Here is a 26,020-nt window from a genome sequence, read left to right as displayed (position 1 = left end):
CAAAACAAGTGAATAAGTAAAGCTGTGTCAGGTTGATCCTGTGCCGGGATAAGTGACCACTGTCACTTATCACTGAGCCTCAAGGAACATACCAGATTGTAGAATGGTCCATCTTGAAAACACTCTGAAAGACTGAGCTTAGTCATGCATGCATTTATTACACAAGGCCTGCCATAACTCGTGTTGAGCTGTGAATGTGAAACAGCAACTATACAGGGAAAAATATATATGAGACAACATCTCAAGCACACTTTTCACCAAAGACAGTTCACAAATGATTATTTAGCATCTTATTTATTTATTTATTAAAGTATATACTGCCTATATGCCATCCAAGCAGTTTACAAGTATAAACTCAATTATAAAATCCGTAAGCAATTAAAATTCACAATAAACCAATTCAATCAAGGCAACAAAAGCTTCCATGATTTAATAAGGCAAGAAAACAAGCCAGTTAAAATTTCTAATAATTAGAACAGTTAAAAAACGCATAATTAGATCTCAAGTTCAGGGGAATACCTGCCTAAACAGGTGTGTTCTTCAAGAGCCGGCAGAATGCCAATAATGATGGGGCCTCTTCGCGTTTCAACAGGGAGGTCATTCTACAAGGCTGGTGCTATCGGTGATAAAGCCCACCTCAGTGCTGCACATTCATCAGAGAGTCATCAAGCGATGAACAATTTAGCTGCACTTCGTATGTTGCAGCTGCAGTATGGGCACAACGCTGGGACCCTGGCACAGTTGGCAGTAATTACTGCAAATAACCAGGAATGGTTAAGATGCTGGGCTTCCACACGAGCAGTTTTGTCTGGAGACAGCTCCAACAGCACCAGCAATGATTACGCTTTGAATTAGATGAGTATAAAGGAGCGAATCGAGTAATCTTATTCCCCCCCCCCTTGTTAACGTGCATCACTGAAGTAACACATTATAGCTTCACCTTCCCAGTAATGAATGAATGTGACTTCTAGCAAGTCAGTATTTGTAAAAAGAAACACACACACACAAAACCCACCTCACAACTATCACCACTTCTAAACAGTCATTATCGGTGTCTCTTAATGCAGTTTCTAAATGGCTTCCTAGAATTGTGTTTATAACACTTGAAAAACATTATGCTGTTTTATTAGCTGATGTCTTGGGTTCTAATGGCAGGGAAATCTAAAAGTGTACCTTTGAAGCTAGTGTTGATTTCGTTAGGGGGGAAATGTAGCATGACAAAGGAAACATTTGGACTGCTTTGGGGCAGCAGGGGTGAGTGGAAGATGGGGAGAGACTTCAGACTTAGAACTTCTTCCTGGTCTTACAGCAAAGGTGGCTAACTTGTGGCCCTCAAGATATTGTTAAGACTCTCCCACCAGCCCTAAGCCAGCACAGTCAATGGTCAGGAATGATGGGATTTGGAGTCCAACACAGGATCCCCTTAGAACAAGGTAACCGGTGCTTCAAAAAATTCTGCAACATTCTGTCACATGGAAGATGGAGCAGGACCCAAACCAAAGGCTTCAAGTTACAAGATAAGGTGCTGGGACTAAAGGATACACAGTGGCATAAGGACTGTGTATGATTACCGTAGGATCCAACAATGTCACACTCTCAGTTCAGCAGTGTAATCCATAAACCGCTTCACGCAATCCGGGTCAATGTTATTTGCCCAATAGCTTTCTTTCTTGAAATATGAACCAACGATCAAGGCATTTGCACCCAAGTAGTTCTTCAAGTTTTCCTGAGTCACTCCAGATCCAACCAACACTGGTATCTTCACAGCACATCCAACTTCTGGAGAAAATTAAGTAGGGAAACTGATTTAAAAATCCCTATAAATGAAGGCAAGCTGTGGCAATGGCCACATACGGTGGAGGCCGGGTATTACATACTTATTTAAAGTATGTATTTCAATTCACAGCTTCACATACTTCTAAGGTTTAAGAGACAAAGGTGCAGTTCAAATGTATTTATCATACATCTTCTTAAGAAATGCATGAGGCTTTTGCCCACATGCTACATCCTGCTGCCATTCCATCCTTCCTTGGACCTTTGGAACAATCAATCACAATTGCCTATGATTTCCAAACCACTAAACTGTGGTTCCTGGGACAAACAAAAACAAAAACCAAACAGAATCTTAAACCAACTTCACTCTGTGGTTTAAGATTCTGACTTGTTGGGTTTCTTGACCACTATGTTGTGATTAACCCAGAAAATCTTCATATGGCCATGGTTTCCTGTAACATCCAAACTGGGGAATGGGAATGTCCTGGTATGTCCCACAGAAGTACTTACGGTCTGCAAATAAAAACATCTTGAAGGTCCCGGGCCACAGAGAGGTTAGGCTGGCCTCAACTAGAGCCAGGGCTTTCTCGGCCGCAGCTCCAATCTGGTGGAACGCTCTGTCACAAGACACTAGGGCCCTGCGGGACCTGACATCTTTCCGCAGGGCCTGTAAGACAGAGCTGTTCCACCAGGCCTTTGGTCAGGGCGCAGCCTGACCCCCTCCTCTGCAATCTGCACAGAATTTTGCTTAATGGTTGCCATCAATTTGATTTTAATTAATTTTTATAATGAAAGGTTTTTAGAATGTTGGATTATTTTGACTGTTGTTAGCCGCCCTGAGCCCAGCTTCGGCTGGGGAGGGCGGGGTATAAATAAAATTTATTATTATTATTATTATTATTATTGGGAAGCACAAGGACAGCATTTGTGGCAGGCACAGTCTATTAAGCGGAATGTGTACATTCAAACCAGGACATAGAAGAGCATTCTAAGGAAAGTCCTTCTCTATTATGAACTCAGAACACAAGGAATAAAGCACTAGGGGGAGCTTTTGAATGAACAACACCTATCCATCACCCATGACTCACAGTGTCCTCACTTCAGCTGCTCTGATAGCAAACAACATTTGGTTTCTCTAGGCATAAATACCAGGAGGCGCTAGGGCTTTTGACCTTGCTTCATCAACAGCAAAAACTTTGCTGAAGTTGGTCTCAAGTAGCCCAGTGCTGGAGAAAGGGATCCAGTCCAAGGGCCAGACCCAGAAGTGGCCAACCCTCCATAGGCTCCATTGACTGGATGGCAAGGCTGTCCACCTGCCATGTCAAGGGATGCAAAGCTCAAGCTTCTTCCTCGGCATTCTCTGATTGAATTCAAACTATGGCTGCAGAGAAAGAATCTGGACTACACTCTAAAGTGTGCTCCAATTTATTCCTTTGCAGCCAGGTGGTTGTTTTTTTAAGGCACCTTTTTCTGTTGCCGTGCAGGACGGCAGAAAAGTGTGCCAAATAAAAACAAAAACATTAAATTGGGAGCATACATACGAGTCTTTCTGTGCAGCCTCAGGGTGAACTTGCCAGCACCCAACGTTACATGATGTCAAGCATGTGAAAGATGGCTGTAGTTCACTCAAAACAGCCAGGGAGACCAACCTACAAGGCCTGGCAGACCTAATTAAGCCCATGGGCTGAAGATTACTCCTCACTCCTATGAGCAGACTTTAGCAGAGCTGAGTCCCTCTGCACTCTGCCTCTTGCTCAGGCGTAGCAAACTTGGCCTTCCAGACATTTTGGGACTACAATTCCCACCATCCCTGACCACTGGTCCTGTTAGCTAGGGATGATGGGAGTTGTAGTCCCAAAACATCTGGAGGGCTGAGTTTGCCTATGCCTGCTCTTGCTGGTCTGCTCCACTACTTCTGCCTTTCTCTATTCCTGGGCTGACTTGTTAAGTGTTAACATTCCTCTTTATATCAAGATGTATTCAGTAACCACTCCACCATACGAAATGCTGTCATTAAACTGCCGTGTAGCACACTGTCTTTTTTTTTTTTTTAATTGCTCCATTAATTCGAAAGAGCCAGCAAACACAGCAACAAGGCATACAACTCCCACTTCCTATGACCAACATCAAAAAAAGAGAAGCATAGTAATGCTGGAAGCAAATGTGATATAATCTCACTCTCCTCCCTTTTCAGTTCAGCTTTCAAAGAGACAAGTGATCAGATCAAAACACAAATTGGCTTAAGCTGTCAATGGGTTTATTTTGTAATATGATGAAAGGAATCCAATTGTGTCTACACTTAAGCAGCAGCAGGGTTCCAGTGGCAGAGACAGGCTCAATTTGCTGTCATAGATCTCCATTAGAAGATAGACAAGCACTCTCTCCCTCTATCTGTCTGTCTGTCTCTCTCTCTTTCTCTCTCTCTCACACACACACACACAAACACAAAGCTTGTTTGCTTCGTTTTCACCATTCAGAATTGCTGCACTAGAATGAGCTATGCTAGCTACCTGTGAGGCCACACGTGCCACTGAGTAAACACTCAGGAGCAATTACAGCAAAGAATCCACACCCCGTGTAGGTGTGTCGCAGAAACCTCTGATGTATTGTTTTCTTGGAATCACAGAATGTAGAGTTGGAAGGTACCCGAAGGGTCATCTAGTCCAACCCCCTGCAACACATGAATCCTGTCCACAGCTGTTCTTGGGCGGGCTCAAAATACCAGCCTTCTGGCTAACAGCCAGACACATTGATCCATTGCGCCACCTGGGTCATCCCTTCCATTATCCCCCTTCAAAAGAGAAGTAAAAAAACTGTCGGCATTGATTATATTCTGTGCTTGAAACACCTGAACTCTACGCCAAGGAAATAACAACAACAATAATAATAATCCCCGATTTGAAGAAATCGTGCCTGTTAGACATATTACAGATGACATTCCTTGAATGCCACCCTGTAGCATTTCACAGCATTTCTAACACTTTAGATGGTAAAAGGCAACTAGGTTAAGAAAGTAGACAGTAAGTTGGCCAAGACTACATTTCTGTAGCTATTGCGAGTCCAAAAAAACTTTGGTTTTGGAGACATCAGGCTATTTTGCACCACTTTTAACAGTCATGGCTTCCACCAAAGGATCCTGGTGACTGTAGCTTGTAAAGCAGGCATCCCCAAACTCAGCCCTCCAGATGTTTTGGGACTACAACTCCCATCATCCCTGACCACTGGTCCTGTTAGCTAGGGATGATGGGAGTTGTAGTCCCAAAACATCTGAAGGGCCGAGTTTGGGGTGCCTGTTGTAAAGGGTGCTGACCACACAAAGCTTCAGTCCCCAGGATTCTCTGTGGTGGTTAAAGTGGCATAAGAGTTACTTAAAGATTTGAGCTATATAGAAGGAAGAATGCGGCAGAGCACTGGAGCACTAGAACATATTGCCTAAAGTGGTGGCAGTATGACTCTGAACACCAGCTGCTGGGACTCAACCACTGGTGAGCACAACGCTATCATCCTCATGCGCAGCTTGCAGGCTTCTCAATAGGGCATCTGGTTGGCCACTGTGAGAACAGGATGCTGGACCAGATGGGCCATTAGCCTGGTCCAGAAGGCTCTTCTGATGTTGTTGTTTTTAAATCAGTGGGAGTCTTGAAGAGCAGATTGGATAAATGGCTGGATTAGTTTGGCTGGATCTTGCCCTTGGTGGCAGAGTTGGCTAGACAGCCTTCTTAAAGGAACAAGTGCCCATTTCAGAAGACCGGAGAGCTTTGACAAAGAATGATATATAGGACTCTTCCTTATTTCAAGAGGTTGTCATTGCTGACTCGTGAATCAATGAACTAATCAGAGATCAAAACAGACTATTTTGCCTATTTGAAGTAAGGACATCAGGGATAGCATCTTTGCCCCCAAACCTATCAGGCACTTAATTGCTCCAGCTACTTTCTCCTAGGACATACATCAAGCATTTGGAACCAGCTAGCAAAATCAAACTCCCACTGGTGTCCAGTCACTATTATTTATACTCCACTCTGTCAGATGTTGTTCTTCCTGCTGGAATGTCAGACCCAAGTGCAATCTCCTATTTCTTGCCATGTTAAGAATTATGTTTTTAATTTACCTTCATTAGAAATAACCTTTTAAGAAAGGTTATGAAGAATGTCATCATTCATGAGCAACAGCTATCAAAAAGCAAGACTTTCCGTCTTTTCTTTTTTTTAATTAAGAGAAATGAGAAATATGTATGTACATATCCACTTTCCTGGCTAGCTGCTTAATACGACAGCTACTTATACCTGACGGGAACTGAAACATTTGCCACAACTGGCTAGAGAAAGGATGCTACTGGTAACATACACCCTTTACACTGGAGAAAATGATGTCCAATTGCATTATACTGTGTAAGAGCTAAAACAATGGACACGTGTCATGTTTGAAACAAACAAATCTGCACGCACTGATTAAAAAAAATAACAATACAATGTATGTAAGCAAGCAATATCTCAACAGAATTTTGAGTCATGTTTGGTTTTCCAGGGTTCATCCGAATTCATAAACTAGCAAGGAGAACACTATCTCTCTAGCAATAGTGAATCTGTATACTTCATGTGCTTTTGCAGGCTTCTTGGCGGCTGATCCCAAATTTTGGGACTCCCATTCCAGAGAAGCTAGACTGGGCTCCCTTCATCTCGTTCTTCCACTGGCAGCTAAAGATTCTTTTATTCCAACAGGCCTTTCGAAACTAACTTTTCTTCCTCTTCTTCCAGGAAAGGGCTTTTAATAGCACTGTGATGTTTTCATTCTTTTCACTATCTATATTTTAATAATTTGTTTTTACAATGTTTTCATTCCATTGTAGCTTAATTACTTTTTAATGATGCTCTTTCTTGTGCTTTTTCGGCTTTTTGCATTTTGTGCGCTCTATTTTATCTGTAAGCTGCCTTGAGTTTGGGGGAAAGGCAGGACATAAGTAAATACAAGAAATATAATCATCATAATCATACCACCTTCCAGTTCTTTGGGATCTGCCTCCAATCCAGTGGCAGCTCCAGTCAATATGACCCCGTCAGCCAGAAAGAATTCAGCAGCCTTAGCCGTCTCTGCTACACTGACATCAGCTGTCAGAGCGTGAGAACTGCCAACAACAGAAACCCAACCTGTTTACTTTTGGCAGCCATACCAAGTTATTGAAGCTCCCCCCACCACCACCATGAAGTGGAGGGCCAGCTTTCCAGCACCATCATAATGTAATAAATCAAGGAAGTGAGCAAATCACTCACAAATACAATTATTCAACAAGTAACAAATGCAATTACTATTGTTAATCATAATAGTGGCCCATCTAGTCCAGCATCGTGGAAGCCTGAAAGCACAACCTGAGCACTGCGCATTTCTCCAAGTGGTAAAATCCCCCAAATTCTCACTACTTTAAAAGGCTAAGTTGGGAGTGAGAATATTTGTAGCTGAAGTAACAGAGCCATTGGTCTATTGGTGGAAGACTCTGTTGTAAAACTTAGGGCTTCTGTCACTTGTGAGTGGTAACCATACAAATTCAATGCAAGCAAAAGCCCTGACAGCACATGTTTGGCAAGTATAGGTTTCTAACACATTTTGGCGTGCACCCTAATTACCTGTGTTTCTTTTTAACGTCAGCAAAAACCTGAATGTGTTCTGCTCCAATTTGCTTCCGGTATCTGAGCAAGTTGCCAGCACAGGCATTCAGAATCCCTTCATCTGCCACGTGAGAAAAAACAAAGCCTTCCGCTCGAATGAAGTCAAGACCTGCAAATGACAAGAATACTGTGATAAAGCTGATTGAGGGCCAGGCAGGAACTGTAAATCACGGTCACTTACCAGATGTATCCCAGCACGAAATGGGATACATTACGAAAGGTCAGTGGTCCATTAGCACACAGAGTGTGTACACAGGAGATCCAAAATTAAATCACCGCTTGGCTGTGATGTTTGCTAGGTGACTGTTTGCAAGTCGCTGTGTCTTGGAACATTGATGCCCTGATTTGATCCCCCATTACAATTCATTGATTCGTAAGTCGTCAAGTACAGTACCTTGGAAAAAGCAAGAACCTTAATCAAAGGTCTCTTCATCAAGGGGCTGTGCACTTTGGGTCTTCTGGGATGGACCCCAGTTCCCTTAAGAGCAGGGTGCTCAACATCAGGTCTAGGGCTAAAATGCAGCCTTCCAGGACCCCTTTTTTGGCTCTCAGAACTCTCTCCAGTCCACACCCCTCAGTAGTCCTTCTTTGTGTGGCAGGAATGTGTCACCGAGTTCTGATCATGCCCCCTTTCTTGCCTGAATGGAGGGCAGAGAGGGGTGTAAAGGGAAAAATTTAAATCTCTTGCTCTACCAACTTTTGCCTTTGGCCCTACCAAATATGCGACACTGGTATGTGGTCCCTGAAAGGTGATCTAGAAGGAAATGTGGCCCTTGGGCTGGAAAGGGTTTCCTGCTCTTGCCTTACGAGGCCACCTAGTCAATTCTGCCTCTCAGAACTAGATGCGATTGAATTAATAAAACTATTTAGCCGATGCACTCCTCTAACAGGATAATATGGGTGCTAGTTCTGCTGTTCTGCTTCTGCCTCTAGAAAAGACAATTCCACCATCAGTCACTATGATGCCAGGTTCTCTCTTAAAGTCATGGATTTTGCCCTGAAATCCAAGGAACTATTTTATACAAGAATCGAAACTATTGGTTCCTTTGCCCAGTATCATCCAATCCGATTGGCAGTGCCCCTCCAAGGTTTCAGACAAATGACTTTTAACAGTCTTGTTACCAGATCTTTAACTGAACATAAAATCTGGGACTTTCTATACACACACACACACACACACACACACACACACACACACACACTGCTTTACCTGTCCAAAGTAAAGCAATAATGCTTGCAATAAGTTACAAGAACCAGAAGTGGTCGATGAAGGCAACTTGTTGTTCCCTTACTGGTTTCCTTCTTGAGTAAAAACTTGCTACTTCCTTCCTGCTTCTTCTTCAGTGCTAGACGTTTTGTTGTTGTCATTAACCTCATGACTCTGTGATGGCCACAGGTAAGCTTGTAAATGAAAATGCCTTTGCTTGCGTTAAATGTAAAGGGACCCCTGACCATGAGGTCCAGTCGTGGCTGACTCTGGGGTTGCGGCGCTCATCTCACTTTATTGGCCGAGGGAGCTGGTGTACAGCTTCCGGGTCATGTGGCCAGCATGACTAAGCCGCTTCTGGCAAACCAGAGCAGCGCACGGAAATGCCGTTTACCTTCCCGCCGGAGCAGTACCTATTTATCTACTTGCACGGTGACATGCTTTCGAACTGCTTGCTTGCCTTAGGCTTCCTTAATTCTTTCAGCCCATATATATTTCTGCACTCCACTGCAATATATAGACAGAACTCTTACAATACCACTAAAGAAATAGAAATCCTGGCTTACTGGGATCAAATCCGTGATTTTTTGGGGTATTATTAGCACCACGCTCCAGTCAGGTGTGCAGAATTGTAGCAGGGAAGCTAGGAGGGCACAGAAAGCAAAGGACCAGGGTTTAACTTTCATGTAATGAATGCTAATTATTACATCAGATACTAAAAAATACAATGAGGTCTCAGGTGGGGTCAATTTAACCCAGACTTGTGGACTGAGTGTTCCCAAATGTTATCAAGAGGATGGGAAAACGATAGCTGCAGTGTAGGCAGTGCCTGTATCTTTATCGCTGCCATAAATGTTCCAGAGACCCAATAATATGCATCATTCTGTGGAGCCTCAAACAGATGTAGTTAATTAAGTCAGGATCTACACACAGGAAATTAGGCACTACTGAAGAACACATGGTACACCTGTTAATAATGAAGCAGTTGTGAACAAAGCTTGGTGAGCCGTTTCAGACATGGGAGAACTCTTGCCATTCCCCCTCAGAAAGAAGGAATAATCAAGATGGCATGCAGCTTTTGCCAAGACAATGACATAAATTGCTTTTTGATGTTAGAAAAAAGAAAGATGTTCTGCCGTAAAGCAATGCCTCAAATAAAAAAAAACCCAGACAATAATGCTGAACTCTTTAGCAGAGATGTAAAGTTAACTTTGTAGAGTCAGTAGGTGAGGATAAGTAAGTCAGGGCCTTTTCTGTGCCAGCCCCCAAACTGTGGAACTCGCTCCCCCTAGGGGTGCATTTGGCCCAACCACTGCAAACCTGAGTCCATTAAAACTAAAAAACCATATATTTGGGGCTTTTGTTCTTGGAGAGCTATATGACAGATAGCTTCATGATTGAAGGATTTTTGTACAGTATTGTTTTATTTAATTGGCTTTTTAAAAAACGATTGCTAATGCTGCTGTTGTTTTGTTTTGTTTTGTTTGTGTGTGTGTTGTGTTTCTACACTATGAAAACTGCCTTGAGTGGTCTAAGTCCCAAAACGCAGCCTTTAAGTAACTGTATAAATGAATAAAATAAACATTGATCCCTCAAAGTGGATGCTGGCTCTTAGATGTTAATTTTGTGTTAATTCTTATTTCTTTGCAGCATCCTTACACCCTTATTTTTCTTGCATCAGCTTTCAGATCAGCTTTTGCACAGATTTTATTTTATTTTTTTAGGAGCAGGGGTACAATGTATTTGTATGTCTAGGGTCACCATCAACAGCCTAGAAGAATCCGATAGTTGAGAAACAGAATGTGTGTGTAATCTAGAAACACTCTATTGCTTTTAAATGTTCATGGGGTTTTTACATAGCTCTGACCTTTTAAGAGGGCTGCATATGAATAATTTTAAAAATAAAAAAAATAAAAGCTCATGAAGACTAGATGCAACTATGGAAAGGCACTGGGAGTCTGTTTCGCACCAAACAAAAGCACCAAACTACACTACTGGTTTTACATTGAACCTTCAGTAATGAAGATGGGCTTTGCTCTCCACTTAAAACAGCCTTTAAACTGGCAGTTTTGCATATAGGAACAAAAATTAAATTGCAGTTCAGTAAAGATCTACTTACAAAAAAACTGTCGTCTTAAAAAATATAAAAGCCTTGGGCAAAGATGACTGAAGTACCATTTGAGATGCCACCCTGAGAAGTAAGAGTAAGTGTCTCATGAGTTGGGTATATAAAAGTGTATTTTTCATAAATTCTGTATTTGGGGGGAATTGTTTTCAGAGCTATGAATGAAAGTACTAAAGAACTAAAAAATAAACCTGATTAGACATTCAGACAGTATAAGGCCTTGATCCTCAATGGGTGGGAGTCAGTCCATCTCCATGCCCCCCCACCATATCCCCAGTTAGGTTAAACCAAAGGCACCACTACCATTTTCTTTGGGGGGCCGCAAAGAAGATCAGGAAAAATGAGTTAGTTAAGATCACTACAAGCTGTTTTGGAGATTTGGAGATTTAATTTGAAGTTAAGCTAGATTTAAGCTTGGTGCCTCCGGTATCATCATCTTCTTACACCATGGATGATGGTTTATTTCATGGATGTATGTTCTGTGTTATTTTATTAATATTATTATTGCTATGAAGTTGTCGTGGCCTTTGGCTAGAACAATAAACTGACTGATTGATTGAGTTTAATTTTTTTAGCCAAGAAAAGAAGTCTGGGAACTCTCAAGTATTAAGCTCAGACACCTCCCACTCCCCAGTGATTTTCTCCGACAAACAGACAAACTGATGTAAGGCATGGAGGACAACCCACCACATGACCAGCACCAGTTGAAAGGAACTCCTCCCACTCTGTGAGGTAAGAGCAACCTAATTTGCATAGTCCTGCCTAAGTGGAGCAAGTGGGAGGGGCAACCCATGCAAGGATCCCCTTCTCCACTGCAGAAAAAAACAAGAATCTAAGACAGAAGGAGTGCAAAAGAGGGGAGAAAATTTAACATTAGTGGCAAACGCTTAGAAGAAAGCAGCATATTTCAAGTCCTCATTGAAACTGGGTCTTAGGGTTCAGAAAAGTTTTGAGACTAGGCCAGAACTGTTATTTCTGGAAATCTTTGTTGCATTATTAAAACATTGGGAAGTATGTACTTTATAGTGAATGTGTGTTTGTACATTATACAGTTAAAGGTAAAGGATCCCTGGATGGTTAAGTCCAGTCAAAGGTGACTATGGGGTTGCAGTGCTCATCTCGCTTTCAGGCCGAGGGAGCTGGCGTTTGTCCACAGACAGCTTTCCAGGTCATGTGGCCAGCATGACTAAACCGCTTTTGGCACAACTGGACACCGTGACGGAAACCAGAGAGTGCGGAAACACTGTTTACCTTCCCGTCACAGTGGTACCTATTTATCTACTTGCATTGGCATGCTTTCAAAGTGCTAGGTTTGCAGGAGCTGGGACAGAGCAACGGGAGCTCACCCCGTCGTGAGGATTTGAACCGCCTTCGGGTTGGCAAACCCAAGAGGCTCAGTGATTTAGAATAAACAAAGTGTTTATTCACTGCATTTCAGTCTAAAGGCAGAAGGAGAAACATATGAAGCCGCTTACACTGGGTCTGACCACTGGCTCGTTAGAATTGTCAAAACTGAATGGCAGTGGCTCTCCAGGACTTTTCCTTTCCAAGCCCTGTTTGGAGGTGCCAGGACCTTCTACATGCAAAGCACTGAGCTGTGGCTCTTCCTGCCAACCCACAGGGGACATGCCACCACAGGTGACACCACAGTGGGTACGTCTCCTGTGGGATGGCAGGAAAGGTTGTAACTCACAGATGTGCATTATCCCACTATTTGGGTAAACCATCCAAACCAGCGTTACTGACTGATTTCTGTATATTTGTCACAGCCTCAGCCCCTGCCTAGGTCTGCTTGCAAATATAGCGTTGGGCTCCTGCGGAGAAGCCAGCCTTCAGAATGCACACTCCTCTCAACTTCAACGCAAATTCCACTCTTTCTTCCTTGTCATCTTTAACCATGGTTTCGTGTTACATCCACAACCGATGCTAGCCAGTCAACACGAACCAGCTGACTTGTAAGCCTTAGTCGCTTACAAACCCTGGTTAAGAAGGGTGCCTTTTAAAGTATTATCCATGGCTAACATCAATGCAGATATAATGAAAATAAGGAAAGGGGATAAGTCTTTTTGCCAGAATCGAAGTGTATGGCCCCCAAGCTGGCCCCTGATTAGCAAACCATGGCTTTCAGGGAACAGCATTTGCACTGGGCCTTAGTGACTGTGCTAAATTGAGTTTGTGGTAAGCTGTGTGAAGAGAACTGATAATTATGTTTGTCAGCTTATGCATGCCTAACAGCTGCCAGAGCCTATCCACGCTTACTCAGAGGTAAGTCCCTTGGGTTCAGTTGTATTTACTTCTAGCTAAACATGCATAGAGTCAGGATCCAAGGGTGATGTGAATTGCTAGAAATCTGTATATAATTCTAAGTTCTAGGAAACTGTTCTAAATGAAGTTGAAAAGATAATTCAGCGGCCAATTTAATTCAATATAAATGAAGATTAGAGTGTTATGCCTAAGCAGAAAAGGGGCAAAATTGTTCTAAGTAGCCTTTTCTAAAATCACAGGAAGAATGTGAAAGAGAGAGGAGAAGAAATAGTTAAAATTATTGAGTGCACCTGAATATGAAGACATATCTGCTGTCTAATCAATTCTGCATATTGACTGAAGATCCTAGTAGTTTAAGTAAACTAAAGCATTCATCTGCAACAGTGAAGTAGAAAAAAATGGCATTATCATTTTTTTGAAAATAAAATGCAATATGTAAAAGTAGTGCCAATCTAGGAAACAGATGTTAGATATAATAGACTATTCATCTGTCACAGTTTGCATCAAGATACATTAAAGGGATTGTGTAAAAGTAATGTATGTTTTTAGCATTAATCACCTATCATTCTTGAATCAGACATATCATAAATGAAATGCTAAAACTTTTATATGAGCATTCCAGCAGGCAAAAACAAGGCTGCATTAGAGCAATTTGTATTATTAATGCTCGTGCCATAAACAAAATTGACTTTTTGCTTAAATATAATTTCTCTGCTTTTGTCTGAAACTTACTCATAAACCAAGTTACAGTATGCCCACAATGATTCTTACTGTACACGACGCTTAAGCACAACATTTGCTAACTGTGCAGGTTTCCATCATCTCCTCAACAGTCCAGTGAATGGAGGTGGCCGGTGTTCGAAACTCCCATTGTTCTAGGCGTGTTGTGCGACAGAGAATTTCATTAGCGCGAGCAGTTCCTGAGCTCTGGGCGCAGTTCTGCACCTAAGATTTCAGATCAAAACTGCGGAGTGGAAGGAAAGGAGGACCTTTTTCTGCCTATTCCAGCTACTCTCTGAAGACCGGATAAGAGACCCTCTTAAGAATATTAGGGGGATGGGCAGGAGAAGGACTAGACCATGTGGAAAATGAACATAATATTTTAGCTGAAGTTCATTCATTTTCAGGTTTGTATTCTTGTTATAAAAAAGCATGCCTAGACATTCCATTGTTGCACCCACAACCTAGGTTTAAGGTGCCATTTAGCTCCTAGCTTTCATCTCTCAGTTTCTAATACTGGAGGAGGCCGCTACTGTTCCCATTTCAGAGGAAGGTGACCAAAGGTGAGCTATAAGAACACCTAATGGTTGCATAGATGAGCTAAAATTTGAATCCAAAACCTAGGATGGGCACTAGCCATTGGCCTACAGTTATTCTCCTTAAATTCAGGTTAATTTAATTTATTCTTAAGTGAATTTCATTAATTCAACAGAGGTATAATAGTTCATTACAGCAGATTACCGTGATATCCTGAGGTGTAACTGGAATTTGATGAGCAATGATAATGATTTAAATTAATCCCTTATACCATTTTATAGAACTAAATGGAAGGAAGCCATCAGTGGATATTTATCACGAAGAGACATAAAGCAGGTGTTAATACGGTTATGGGGAACAAGAACTTATAATGTGCTTTACTCTACAGCACAGAAAATATCCACCCGAACAACACAGTTTCCTACTGTCGCCTAACCATGGTTAGCTGCAGTTTACAAAGAGGGTAGAAGCCAATTTGCACACCCTGGCCAAAGCTAACCAAGCTTAGCATCAGCACTGGTGCATGCATAATGCCATACCTTTGTTAGCTCTGAAAAAGTGTGTGTGTGAGAGAGAGAGAGCAATTCATGTGTGAGAAGGAAGGAGGTTTGGGGAAATGAGAACATTATGCCTGGTTAGGGCTTGTGAATAGGACACACATACTTGAGGGGTGTACAGCCTAAACCTCACTCTCTTGGATTTGAAAAAGTTGGTAGGTAAGCTTATGCCAGTTGGGAATGGGAGAAGGTAAACCACTAAAAAGAGGTACACATCAAGTGATTTCTTTTATGAAGAATATCCAGTGTGTTCAACCACTGGTCTTCCTTGTGGGCAAAGGGTAAGAATACTTGGATGCGCTATAGGAAGGCACATGAAATCCTTTTATGCAGAGGAAGACTCAGAAGTACTACTGAATTCAATGGGGCATAGTTCCAGGTAAATGGGTTAGGAATGCCGTTTTAGGCATTCTGTATAAAATGAAGCGCTACTACTAGTACCCTTTGCCATCAGCTTGAGGTCCACCTTTTCCTTCGCTCCGCAGGTATACTAATGTCAACTCCCCCCACCTCCTGACTGTGGAAATACCACGCTGCTGTGGGAATAAAACAGCCACGGTGGCTTTGCAGAGAAGTGTGGTGAGCTGGAGCAAGCACATGAGAGCCCGTGTGGTGTAGTGGTCAGGGTGTTGGGCTAGGACCTGGGAGACCAGGATTCAAATCCCCACTCAGCTGAGTGACCCTGGGCTAGCCAATGTGTCTCAGCCTGGCCTACCTCACTGTTGCTGGGGATTAAATGAGGAGAGAGGAGAAAAGACATATACCACCTTCAGTTCGTTGGAAAAAAAGGTGGGATATAAATGCAATTAGAAATGATAATATACCGTACATAAAATCTGGTAAGCGGCCTTTGTTTAGGTCTCAGAATGCCAAAACAAAAAGCAATCCCAAGTCAGTTCACTTACCAGCAGCAAGAGCGACTGCTATAGCATCTTGGTTTGCAGCACTTAGGATCTGAACACCCACTGGGAGACGGGGGCACGTCTGTTTCACAGTGGCACAAATGACTGCCATGGCTGCAGTGATTTCTGCACGCACACCAACTGTGTACGGCCGATCATGCATATTTTCTACAATCAAGCCATCCTGTTGGAATTAATATAGAGCTATTAAAAATCATAAGAGCTGCTCAGAAATAAACAGAGGGCTCTGCACACAGTGGACAGACTGGCAGATAACGCTCAAGGAATTTGCATTGCAGCCATGCACAACAGTGCAGAATCTGCCTTCCTAGCACAGAATCTGGAGCCTTATACAGTATTCGAAGACTTCTCAGTTTTCACTGCCAGAAAAGTGCTTAAGTTACAGGAGAAAAGACTTGTGAGCTTTTATTAAATCTGCAATCCATATACTTTGCTTGAGCCAAATCCCATCTTTGTCATATCCTTCTAAAAAAAATTAGCTAAGGGAGCCATCACAAGAGGTAAGGTAGCTGGGACCCCTCCTATGCCCCGCCCCCCAGTAATTCATGCAGGAGTAAGAAGGAATACTACTTTAACAATGCCAATAAAAATTCCCAGGATATGTAGCCAAGCTCATTAAAGAGTTTTAGGGTCCCCTGCAGATAATAGCAGCAAACAAACTAAGGTGTAAAAAAACATGCACACCTTCAAATACCTCTGCAGAAGATAATTTTAAGTGAGAATGACTCCGCTTGTACAAGCCCCCGCTTGCTAAATGCTGACCCAACAACATGATTTTTGTAAAACAATCATAAAAAATTAACTTTGTGCTCAATTACAGTATATCCCTTTCAAATGAATCTGAAGTGCAAAAGCCATTAAATTGTAACTTTCATTTTCACCAAGTCAAGCTTTCCCCAAGAGAACAGGGGGCCTTGGCTCAACTGCAATAATCGAGGGATCTGATAACCGAAAGGAATTAAATGAAGACAGTAGAGGGGATGCTTGTTGAGAAGAGCTGGTGGTTCTGTTTTTTGACCTGTTTTTCTACTGAGAGATTCAGAAAAGAAGCAAGTCACTATTTCCTCAACCAAACCAAACTCACAGGCCTCTTGTGAGGATTAATGGGGTGGAAATACCATACAATCCACCCCAAGTTCATGATGTTATCAGGGTGGTCTATCAGTACTATTTGTGCATGTGGAAGCTTCGAGGCAGTCTTACTGCTTCACTTCCAACCAGTACCTATCCTGTAACTTCCTGATCAACTCCCGTAACTTTTCATACCACAAATTCAAAATTCAAATCATACGGGGTGGGGTGGATGTTATGTACTCAAGTTCTCACCCTGGGCCCTCAGGGGGATACTGTAGATAGTTCAGGTCCACATATGTAAATAAGGGATCGAAAGTGACGTTCAGTGATTGGATAGTTACACAAAATGGTTACTGTTGCGTTCTAGTGGAGCTCTATATAAGCAGACTGGCTGAACCCTTCAGTTCAGTTCTGTTCTGGCCTGTGAATAAACAAGAGCTGTTTGAAGAATCACTGTGTCATCTGATATGTTCACCCACAACTTAACAGTGGAGTGGGAACATTGTTCCACTTTTGTTGTGCTGTCGCCCCTCCAAACAGCAAAAACTTGGTAGCATTGTGGAAGCATCACAGAACAACCAATAACGCAGAAGAAACCTACCACAAACTCACTCTGATTGTGTCAAGAACATGCTGCAGAAGGGGTTCCTAGTCTTTTTATAGGGGCAAGCTGTAGCTGCCCACTCGGACCATATTTAAATTATGAAGCACTGTGCTGCAGTTTTGCCTCTCCTCTTTCATTTTGGGTACCATCCCTTCTTTCCCATTCAAGCAATCCGTGGCTGAGCACATGTTTCATTCCAAATCCATGTTCAACACTGTCCACTGAACTGCCCACTGCTGCTCCACCTCGACAAAGTGGTAACTAACACAAGGAACCAACGTTACTCAAATTTTGGATTCAAAATTGCTAAATGGAGAAGTTTTGCCTTTTCCTGCATTCTGTAAACGAAGCACTACATCCTCTGTGTTTTGGAGCACATAGCTCCACCCATTGAGTACAGCTCAAATTCTAGACAGCAGACCATTATTATTTTTAAATTACTTTAAGGTCTTCTGACGGCACTTAGGTAAAAATAAAAAAAATCTTGTATTAAAATAATAAATAAATAACAAAAGACTTGAACATGATTCGTTTGAGTAGGGCCAGTTGTGTATACTAGCTCTAGACCCATTAGAAAAATCAATATGGTTTTACATTTTATTGCTCTAGTATTTTCTTCACTTGCAGGTGGGTCGGGCACTAATAAAAAATGAAAACAAAACCCACCCACAGCAATCAAGCCTACATATTTTTCTTTTCTCAGATATTTTTTTGTTTTCAATATTTTAGCACATACCACCACTCACAACTCAATTCTGCTATCAAATTGGTGATTAATTCCAATTGCAGGATATGTTAATTTAAAGAACAAATACTACATTTTCCGGAATTTACATAGCTGCCTACTCATATATCTTTATATTTTTATGGACATAAAAAGTATGTACCTACCCCCCCTCACTTTCTACTATTTTTTGTGTTTTTACTAAATTAGCATGGATGTCTTATGTTATGACACAACACCTCTCTATTATATCATGGAATTTACTAAAGAAGCAGAAAGAAAACAGGCAATTTGCAGGTATAAACACATTTCACAGCACAAATCAATGACTTGCTCACTTCGGCAGCACATATACAAGTTAAAAAAAAGAATTCTTGAAGCCCTTTCTTGTGGAATCTGAAGATGGTTCATATTTTTACTTGGTGTACATAATTTCATTTTTACTTCCCTCAAGTGACTATATTCTGCTATTGATTTCATCAATGTGCTTTGTTTATACTGTATTAGTGCAAAGCCCAGCAAAAACAATAAAAACTTTTAAGCTGATCCACTCTTAGTAAAAATGGCAAAGCTTTCAAGTTGAATGCCTGCACAAGCACACACACACACCTCACACACAGTGTGGCAAGAAACCACATCAGCAAACTATCACATCTGGGAGCTCCCCAAATAGGATTTATTGAAGGGTGCTTGGAATCATAGAATTGTAGAGTTAGAAGGGACCACGAGGGTCATCCAGTCCAACCCCCTGCAATGCAGGAATTGTAGCTCTAAGGGGGTCCTGCGGATCTCAGGATTCTTTGTGGATAGTCATGCACCTTAAATGTGTAGCGTATATGCAGCTCCTGTGAATTAGGTTAGACTGAGAGGCTATGATGGGCCCAAGGTCACCCATCCTGAGCTTCATGGCTGAGCAAGGACTTGTACTCTAATGTCCAGGAAAACTATTTTCATTTCCCCACATAAATAGAGATGGAATGATCATAACCCTGAATAAGTGTGCAAAGGTTTGCAAAAGTTTTTTTAAAAAAAAATAGGGAGGAAGTCAACACCACACTCTTCTGATCTTTCCACATTTCAGTTTGCCACATGGAAATATCTCTCCCCTCCTCCCCTTGTGTGTTGTTCTGCTGGTTTTCCAGACCTCCAGAATCAGTTGGGGAGCATGGCAGGAGGGAGGTGATACTGCACTAGCAGGACTTGTTCTGGCTTCCATTAGTGCAACTACTTAATAGAACCTGGCCCTAAGAGAATCACACTTCCCTGAAAACAGCCAGATAAGTACTGAGCATGTTCAGTAGCCAGAATTCTAGTATGGGGTGGGGGAAGATTTACTTCTCTCTGTACCATTCATAATTTTTGTTTGAAAAATTTAGAAGACAATAGAAGATACGTAGGAGAAAGGGCATCATCAAAATCTAGAGGGTGCAGCCTCTCCAGTGACACTGACGTTTTACAAAAGGCCACGCATGAGGCAAGAAGTTCAGTGATCTAGTAAAAGCAATAATGTTGGTATATTTCCCGTCCTCTGTAAAAATGAAAGCCGAACATGGCAAAATTGAGAGGGTTCTAAACTCCTTGGAATCTGTCACTGCATATAATCTTGTCATGGCAATTTTGATTGTGTTTGGCAAAACAAGCATATCGCAGCTACAATTTTTCAGCACAGATGGCATCATGTCTGAGCATTCACTTGTTTTCATTAATATGCTCCAACATTATAAATCTTCCATATTTATTATGTTCTTTTAAAAAAGCACTAATGCATCAAACAAGCCACCTTCTATATAGAAAAAAACCCTGCGGATCTGCTTTCATCAGTCATGTCTGCATACCACTTTGAGACAGGAAGATGTACTTGTAATCCTCTCTATTCTACTCCACTGTTTCAGCAAAAAAATTTTTTAAGGGGCTAGGGAAGAGTTATAGCTACAAGAAAGGCAGCAATGGATAGAACAATCACATTAGCATAGATCGCCTCAAATCAGTGGTAATGCATGAGCGTTAAAATGCTACAGTCTATAATGGTTTGGTGAAATCCAAAATGCACAGTAAGTCAAAAATTGTAATGGCAAGCCAGCTTTTGAATTCTCCAGAACTTTTCATCAGAAAGGCTGTTAAACAAAACAAGGGAGCAAGGAGAGGAGACTGTGGTGTTGCTGCTCCCCAAATCTACAACTTATAATAATAACCTTACGGAAGGCAGATGTTTGCAGACCTAATTGGATTCATATCTCAAGGTGCAAGAAATTGTTGCACCCAGGCTATTGAGAAAAATTAGGTCATCCAAGTTGTTGGCCATTAAAACATCTTGGATCGGGGCAGGGAGAATCCATTTTTAAACTATGCACTATGTGAAGAAGTAACTCCCTTTGCCTGTTCTGAGACTTCCAACATTCAGCTTCACTGGATGACCTCAGCCTGTAGTATCAAGAGGAAGGGAGAAAAACTTCTCTAGGATTCCTTCCCCCGTATCATGCATAATTTTATACACCTCTCTCATGTCCCACACTTACTCACCTCTTTTACTAAACTAAAAAGGCCCCCAAATAGGGAAGTTGTTCAGTATCATGATCAACTGGGTCAGCCTCTTTGGAATCTGTTCCTGCTCTAACAATAGTGTTTCTGAGGTTTTGCCACCAGCACTGTGCACAGTGCTCGAGGTAAGCCACTACTGTATTATCTATGCATATAACCCTTTCTCCACCTGTACTTCAAGGCCACATGTAAATCTACTGCATTCCCATCTTTGACTTATCCTGCATTTCCCCCATCCTTCCTTATACACCATTTCTGTCACCCACCTGTCCCAAAAATCTTTCCTGTTACATATCTTCATCAACTCTTATCAATACACCCATCAATACACCCATTGAACTTTCTTCCATTTTTTTGGCCTTCGGTCCTTTTGTCTTTTGACGGACTAAATTTAGACCCCTCGCTTGACTCTGGCTGTAAAGAGGTGTGACTTTATGAAGCCATACAGAATGCTTACTGTAAAAAAACACAAACCCCAATCTTTTCTAATTAAAAAAAAGAAATCAGTCGAGAAATAACACCAGACCCAAAACTATGGTTCATTTAAGTTCTGCTTGAAGGCTGGTTACCAGGGCATCACATCACCACCATGCCAGGAATTTATATATTCACTGCAGGCAGGTTGATGGAGAAGTGTGAAGCAGCACAGGAATACAGGGTGCAATGGAATGTGTAAAGCATACCCTGACCTTTTCAAAGGACATGCACCCCGTTAAAAATCTGCTGACCTATGGAAATTACTGCAACACCTGAGGACCAATGGAAATTCATTGGTACCTGACTGTTGTTGCCTCTGGCTCAAAGTGGCCTTTCAGGTCTTGCCTTCTAAATACACACAGCAAAAGACTGCTTTCTGTCGACAGATGTATCACAGTGACGTTGTGGGTGGGCAACAGTACAGACAAGTGCAAGCTGCATTTGCTGTATTGCCTTTTAATAAGTTAGGCTACGCTGCTCTTCAAAAACCTTAACTACAACAGCCAGGAAGTGAGCACCAGAATGATAAAAAGACGACGGCTTGAACATATATGATATGTATTTAATAAACACATGCAGTGCTGTAGAGAGTGCCTGACCATTGGTCCATGGAGCTCACTTTGTTGACTCTTGACCAAAAGTAGATTTCCAAGGTCCCAGACAGAGGAATTTTCCTCCCATTGCTCAAGATTCTTTAACTAGATGAACCTGGAGCATTACATATGCAAAAGCAGAGCTCTGCCACTGAAATATGGGCCCTCCTTTTGTACCTGCTTCATCTTAAACTCCTTGATACCATGAGAAAAAGGGATTGGCAGACTGTAACCAACTTGAAAACAGAGTGTTGTGTAATTTTTGTACAATGCTACATTTTTTCTGTATATTTTTATTATTGTCCAGTGTCATCGTTCCCCAGTCTGGGAAATATTGAAGAGTGCATTATAAGTACTCAAAATAAATAAATAAGCATCAAAAGAATGAAATTGGAACCTAAATATATATTTTAAAATGTGCACTCCAGTTAGGTTGATGGATTGCTATTTCAGACTATTTACAAAACGTTAATTTTTGTTTGAATTTCAAATGCACCATCACCACTTTTTATTTTGATCCAGAATTTTGCACAACATTCAACCATGTAAAACATTAACTAGGAAGTTTCAATAAACAAAAGAGAAAGGAAGAGATAGCTCTTACAACTCCTGCAGCCTTGTAAATCTCAGCTTCCTGACAGACTTCTTCAATGATCTGAGGCAATGGCAAGGTATTCCTTGGGGTTCCTGCAAATATAAAGTTGTCACCACACTTACACAAATACACACACACACTCTAGCTTTTAATGCCGTCAAGGTTATGGCTATTCTATACTGTGGTGAGTGACAAATTAACTACCCTTGTCATATGATCAGCCAGTGACAAGAACAAATTTCACATATTCCAGAATCCCCTTGTAATGCTTTCTTACAAATTAATACCATTTAAGTACCATAACTGAAAAAGTGAACAATAAGGCACTTATATAAATGGCAGGACTTCATATGGACTGTAATAGGTAATATTAAAAATTAATAATAATAATAATACATGTATAGGATTTATTCAGATACAATGATAAAATACGGTTACAGGAACAGGCCACAGTGATGCTGCCTTCCTCTTCTGAAAAGTTAATAAGTTTTAGCTTCCATTTTTTTTATTAACTGCAGCTCATTTTACATCCAAACTCAGAAGAATTGCGGTTGATCTTACCTTTGGTTTATTGAAAAAAGCCAACTTCAGACCTTGCTTTAGGAAGCTGGCTTATTTCAACAGACCACAGTTAAGATGTACCACAGTTTAGGGTTACTAAACTGTGTTTAATTAAAAATGGAAACAAATACCTCTGATCTCACTGCCATCATGCCTACGAAGGGAAGGTCCAAACCCTGTTCTTGTAATGAAGCTATAGAAAGGTTCACTAAACTTAAAAGTCAGGCAAAGTATCTTAGTTTTGTATATTCCTTTATATTAGTATCTGGATAATTTAACAAGATACTGTCTTGGGAACAAGTCCTACATAGCCTTGGGCTAACCCAGTAAAATGCAGGTTAAAAAGAATAAAGTCAAAACAACTATTCATTAATAAAATCACATTAATATATATGATTTTCTGACAGCAACACTTTAGGAAGTATGAAATCCATAAACACATTTCATTTGGATAACTGAACTAACTAAGCATCAGTTAGCCATACATCCCTTTTACATATTCCAAGGTACCTGGCAGTGCCTGGCTTTTTTTGAAGTACAGAACATCTTTGCCATAATAAATTTCCCCCTAGCACCTGTTAATATTCTCTCCTATCCTGTTGCTTCAAATAACAATTAAAAAATGAGGCATTCACCTGGCAGTGCTTTCACATGGACCATCCCAATGATGACTGATCGTAATCGCCCGAAAAGCTGCAAAAACTTAATCATCTAGAGAGATGGAAAGATCCTCATAAGCATATGACTAATTGGTTTCTTTAATCAAGTAACAGGCCCCAAAAGCAACATCTTGCAAATGAGAACAGTCTGCTTTTGTTTCTTTACTTTATTTCAAGATATTCACAACCTTCTTAACTCTGTGGGCCCTCATTTTATACAGAATAGGAATTTTATCTATAGAATATCTTACCAGGTTTTACATCACTTGGGCAGTCCCATTTTCTAGCATCAGCATCAGTCAATTTACACATATTTAAAACTACTTAACAGAAAAAGTAAGTTGTAATGATGGATAATTTCTTTATAATGTCCTCCGCCAGTCGGGGAGATGGGAAGCAGGGCTCATTTCATCAGCTTTGCTGGAGGCCCAGTTCCATCAGACACTTCCTACTCCTGAACAATGCAAGCTGGTCATTACAAGAACAACAATTTTAAGAATCTGTTGTGAAGTTTGACTCCCCACCCTCCACTTCCCTCCCTGTCCCTTTTCTCATGTGTGTCCTGCTTTTGTAAACTGTTAGTGTTGGCAGGAACTGCTTTCTTTTAATTGACTGATGCGGGTGGCGCTGTGGGTTAAACCACAGAGTCTAGGACTTGCCGAACAGAAGGTCGGCGGTTCGAATCCCCGCGATGGGGTAAGCTCCCGTTGCTTGATCCCTGCTCCTGCCAACCTAGCAGTTGGAAAGCACATCAAAGTGCAAGTAGATAAATAGGTACCGCTCTGGCGGGAAGGTAAACAGCGTTTCCGTGCGCTGCTCTGGTTCGCCAGAAGCGGCTTAGTCATGCTGGCCACATGACCCGGAAGCTGTACACCGGCTCCCTCGGCCAATAAAGCGAGATGAGCGCCGCAACCCCAGAGTCGGCTACGACTGGACCTAATGGTCAGGGGTCCCTTTACCTTTACCTAAGCCACTCTGGGAGCCTTTTTAGCAGCAGAGCGGAGTACAAATGATCTAAACAGAAAATACAAACTTACGCCAAGGCTATCTTGTGTCCTCTAGAACAGTGGTTTTCAACCAGTGTCCAGTGGCATCCCCGGGGTGCCATGAATGATGGTCAGGGGTGCTGTGGGCAACACTGACCTCTGTGCCTCCTTCCTCTGATGCCCTCTGCCATTTCGGCCTCCCAAAGGCTTGCACAGCTGTTTGTTACAGCAGCCCTGGCCACAAGCTCTGCAGTGAATGTTGCCTTTGGGGCTGGTCAGGTGTTGCTGGTTGCCAGTAGCTGAGGCGGCCTTGAAGTAAGCAAACAAGCAAGCGGGTGAGGGAGCCCAGCCAACTAGGCCACCAGCCCTTGCTGTCCGGAATGGACAGACAAGTCCCTGGCCCCTGTGGGGCAGTGTGAGGAGGCACCTCTCTTTGGGGCAGGCAGCTCAGAGACCGGTGAAATCAGCAGTGGCTGCCCAGAGGACTCCCAGTGAGAGGGGAGAGGAGAGGAGGCTGAGGGAACAATCCACAAGGGATGGTGAGGGGCTGCCAGCTCTGCAGGCAAGGGGAGACATAACTGGGCTCCTGAGCCCCACAGGGGTGAGGCAGAAAGTATGCAGTTGCTCAAGGGAACCATGGGCTCAAAAAGGTTGAAAACCTCTGCTCTAGAGAAACCTTATTCACTGAACTCAGACATGTTGTGCTGTAATCACTGCTACCAGCAAAAGGCACTCTGCACATGCTCAGGTGCGTTTTCCCTGAGGCGACTCCTCCCAGCATTTCCCATACTCAAAAAAGTATTAGAAAGCAACAGAAACACTTAAACTTGCAAAAGCCCGGCCCCCAGGTTTGTATGTATGTATTTTTTTTTTACATATTAAAAACAACTCATTGCACCATCTCCCAAAGAAAGCTCAACAACTTATTGCGCCATCTCCCCCCCAAAACTCAACTTTTTGCGCCCCACCCCCATCAAAAATCTTGTTGGTCTTTCCTCTCAATATCTCCACTTCCCACTCAATGAATCAGCCGCACTCTGTATATGCTCAGAGGCACCGAGACCCTGGGAAGTTGGAGGGGAGAAGGGGGGGGAAGGGGGGGGGAGTAGCCGACCGTATAGAGAAGCGCTTCCTCGCCCTCTTCCCGCCCCAGCAGAGGAAGGAAGCGACCGCCCTTTCTCCTTCCCGCTCAGCAGCAGCTGCAGCAGCAACACCGTCTCTCCTCGCAGAAGCCCCGCCCCAGCCCCGCCCACCCGCAAGCCCCGCCCCTAGGACCCCCCCAAGCCAACCTGGGCCGGGGCCTCGCGCTCACCTGGAGGGCCCCCCTCTGCCCCCCCCCGCGGAGGCGCCTCCACCTGCCCGAGCCTGGCCTTAGCCTGGCTCCAGGGCGGAGGGGAATGGGGCAAGCCGGAGGCGGCGGCGGCGGCCCTGAGGCGGCA

At 42.4% G+C, this 26,020-nt stretch overlaps 2 protein-coding genes across 7 annotated transcripts in view; both read right to left on the bottom strand.

Moving 5' to 3' along the window:
- LOC310768260 (protein C19orf12 homolog) overlaps positions 1–26,020 on the bottom strand; it is a 230,703-nt gene that overhangs the window by 35,760 nt on the left and 168,923 nt on the right. The gene's annotated exons all lie outside the window — the stretch shown is intronic.
- LOC310768252 (uncharacterized protein F13E9.13, mitochondrial-like) lies at positions 139–25,953 on the bottom strand. Of its 6 annotated transcripts, XM_083626130.1 has the most exons (8): positions 24,555–24,680; positions 23,847–24,207; positions 23,572–23,647; positions 22,385–22,467; positions 15,753–15,933; positions 7,395–7,545; positions 6,771–6,898; positions 139–1,779 (listed from the first exon to the last, which is right to left on the bottom strand). In XM_083626130.1, exons 3-8 carry the CDS (start codon positions 23,645–23,647, stop codon positions 1,589–1,591), a joined length of 810 nt encoding a protein of 269 aa, XP_083482256.1. In that variant the 5' UTR covers positions 23,847–24,207; positions 24,555–24,680; the 3' UTR covers positions 139–1,588. The 6 variants fall into 6 exon arrangements, with proteins under 6 accessions (XP_083482256.1, XP_083482255.1, XP_083482252.1 ...); XM_083626129.1 differs by lacking the exons at positions 23,847–24,207; positions 24,555–24,680 and adding an exon at positions 25,894–25,953; XM_083626126.1 differs by lacking the exons at positions 23,847–24,207; positions 24,555–24,680 and adding an exon at positions 25,696–25,795.

The sequence above is a fragment of the Podarcis filfolensis genome (genome assembly GCF_964270895.1).
Source record: "Podarcis filfolensis genome assembly, chromosome: 8".
NCBI lineage: Eukaryota > Metazoa > Chordata > Lepidosauria > Squamata > Lacertidae > Podarcis > Podarcis filfolensis.
Note: the sequence above shows the minus strand (reverse complement) of the source record. Positions and strands in the feature narration are given on the sequence as shown.

Bases quoted from the DNA above. Each gene is read 5' to 3' on its own strand.
- LOC310768252 (XM_083626129.1), bottom strand. From the start codon at position 23,647: ATGATTAAGTTTTTGCAGCTTTTCGGGCGATTACGATCAGTCATCATT. The intron at 22,468-23,571 runs GTGAATGCCTCA...TTATATTTGCAG, and splicing joins CCATGTGAAAGCACTGCCAG to GAACCCCAAGGAATACCTTG. The intron at 6,899-7,394 runs GTAATTAGGGTG...TGTTGTTGGCAG, and splicing joins GACGTTAAAAAGAAACACAG to TTCTCACGCTCTGACAGCTG.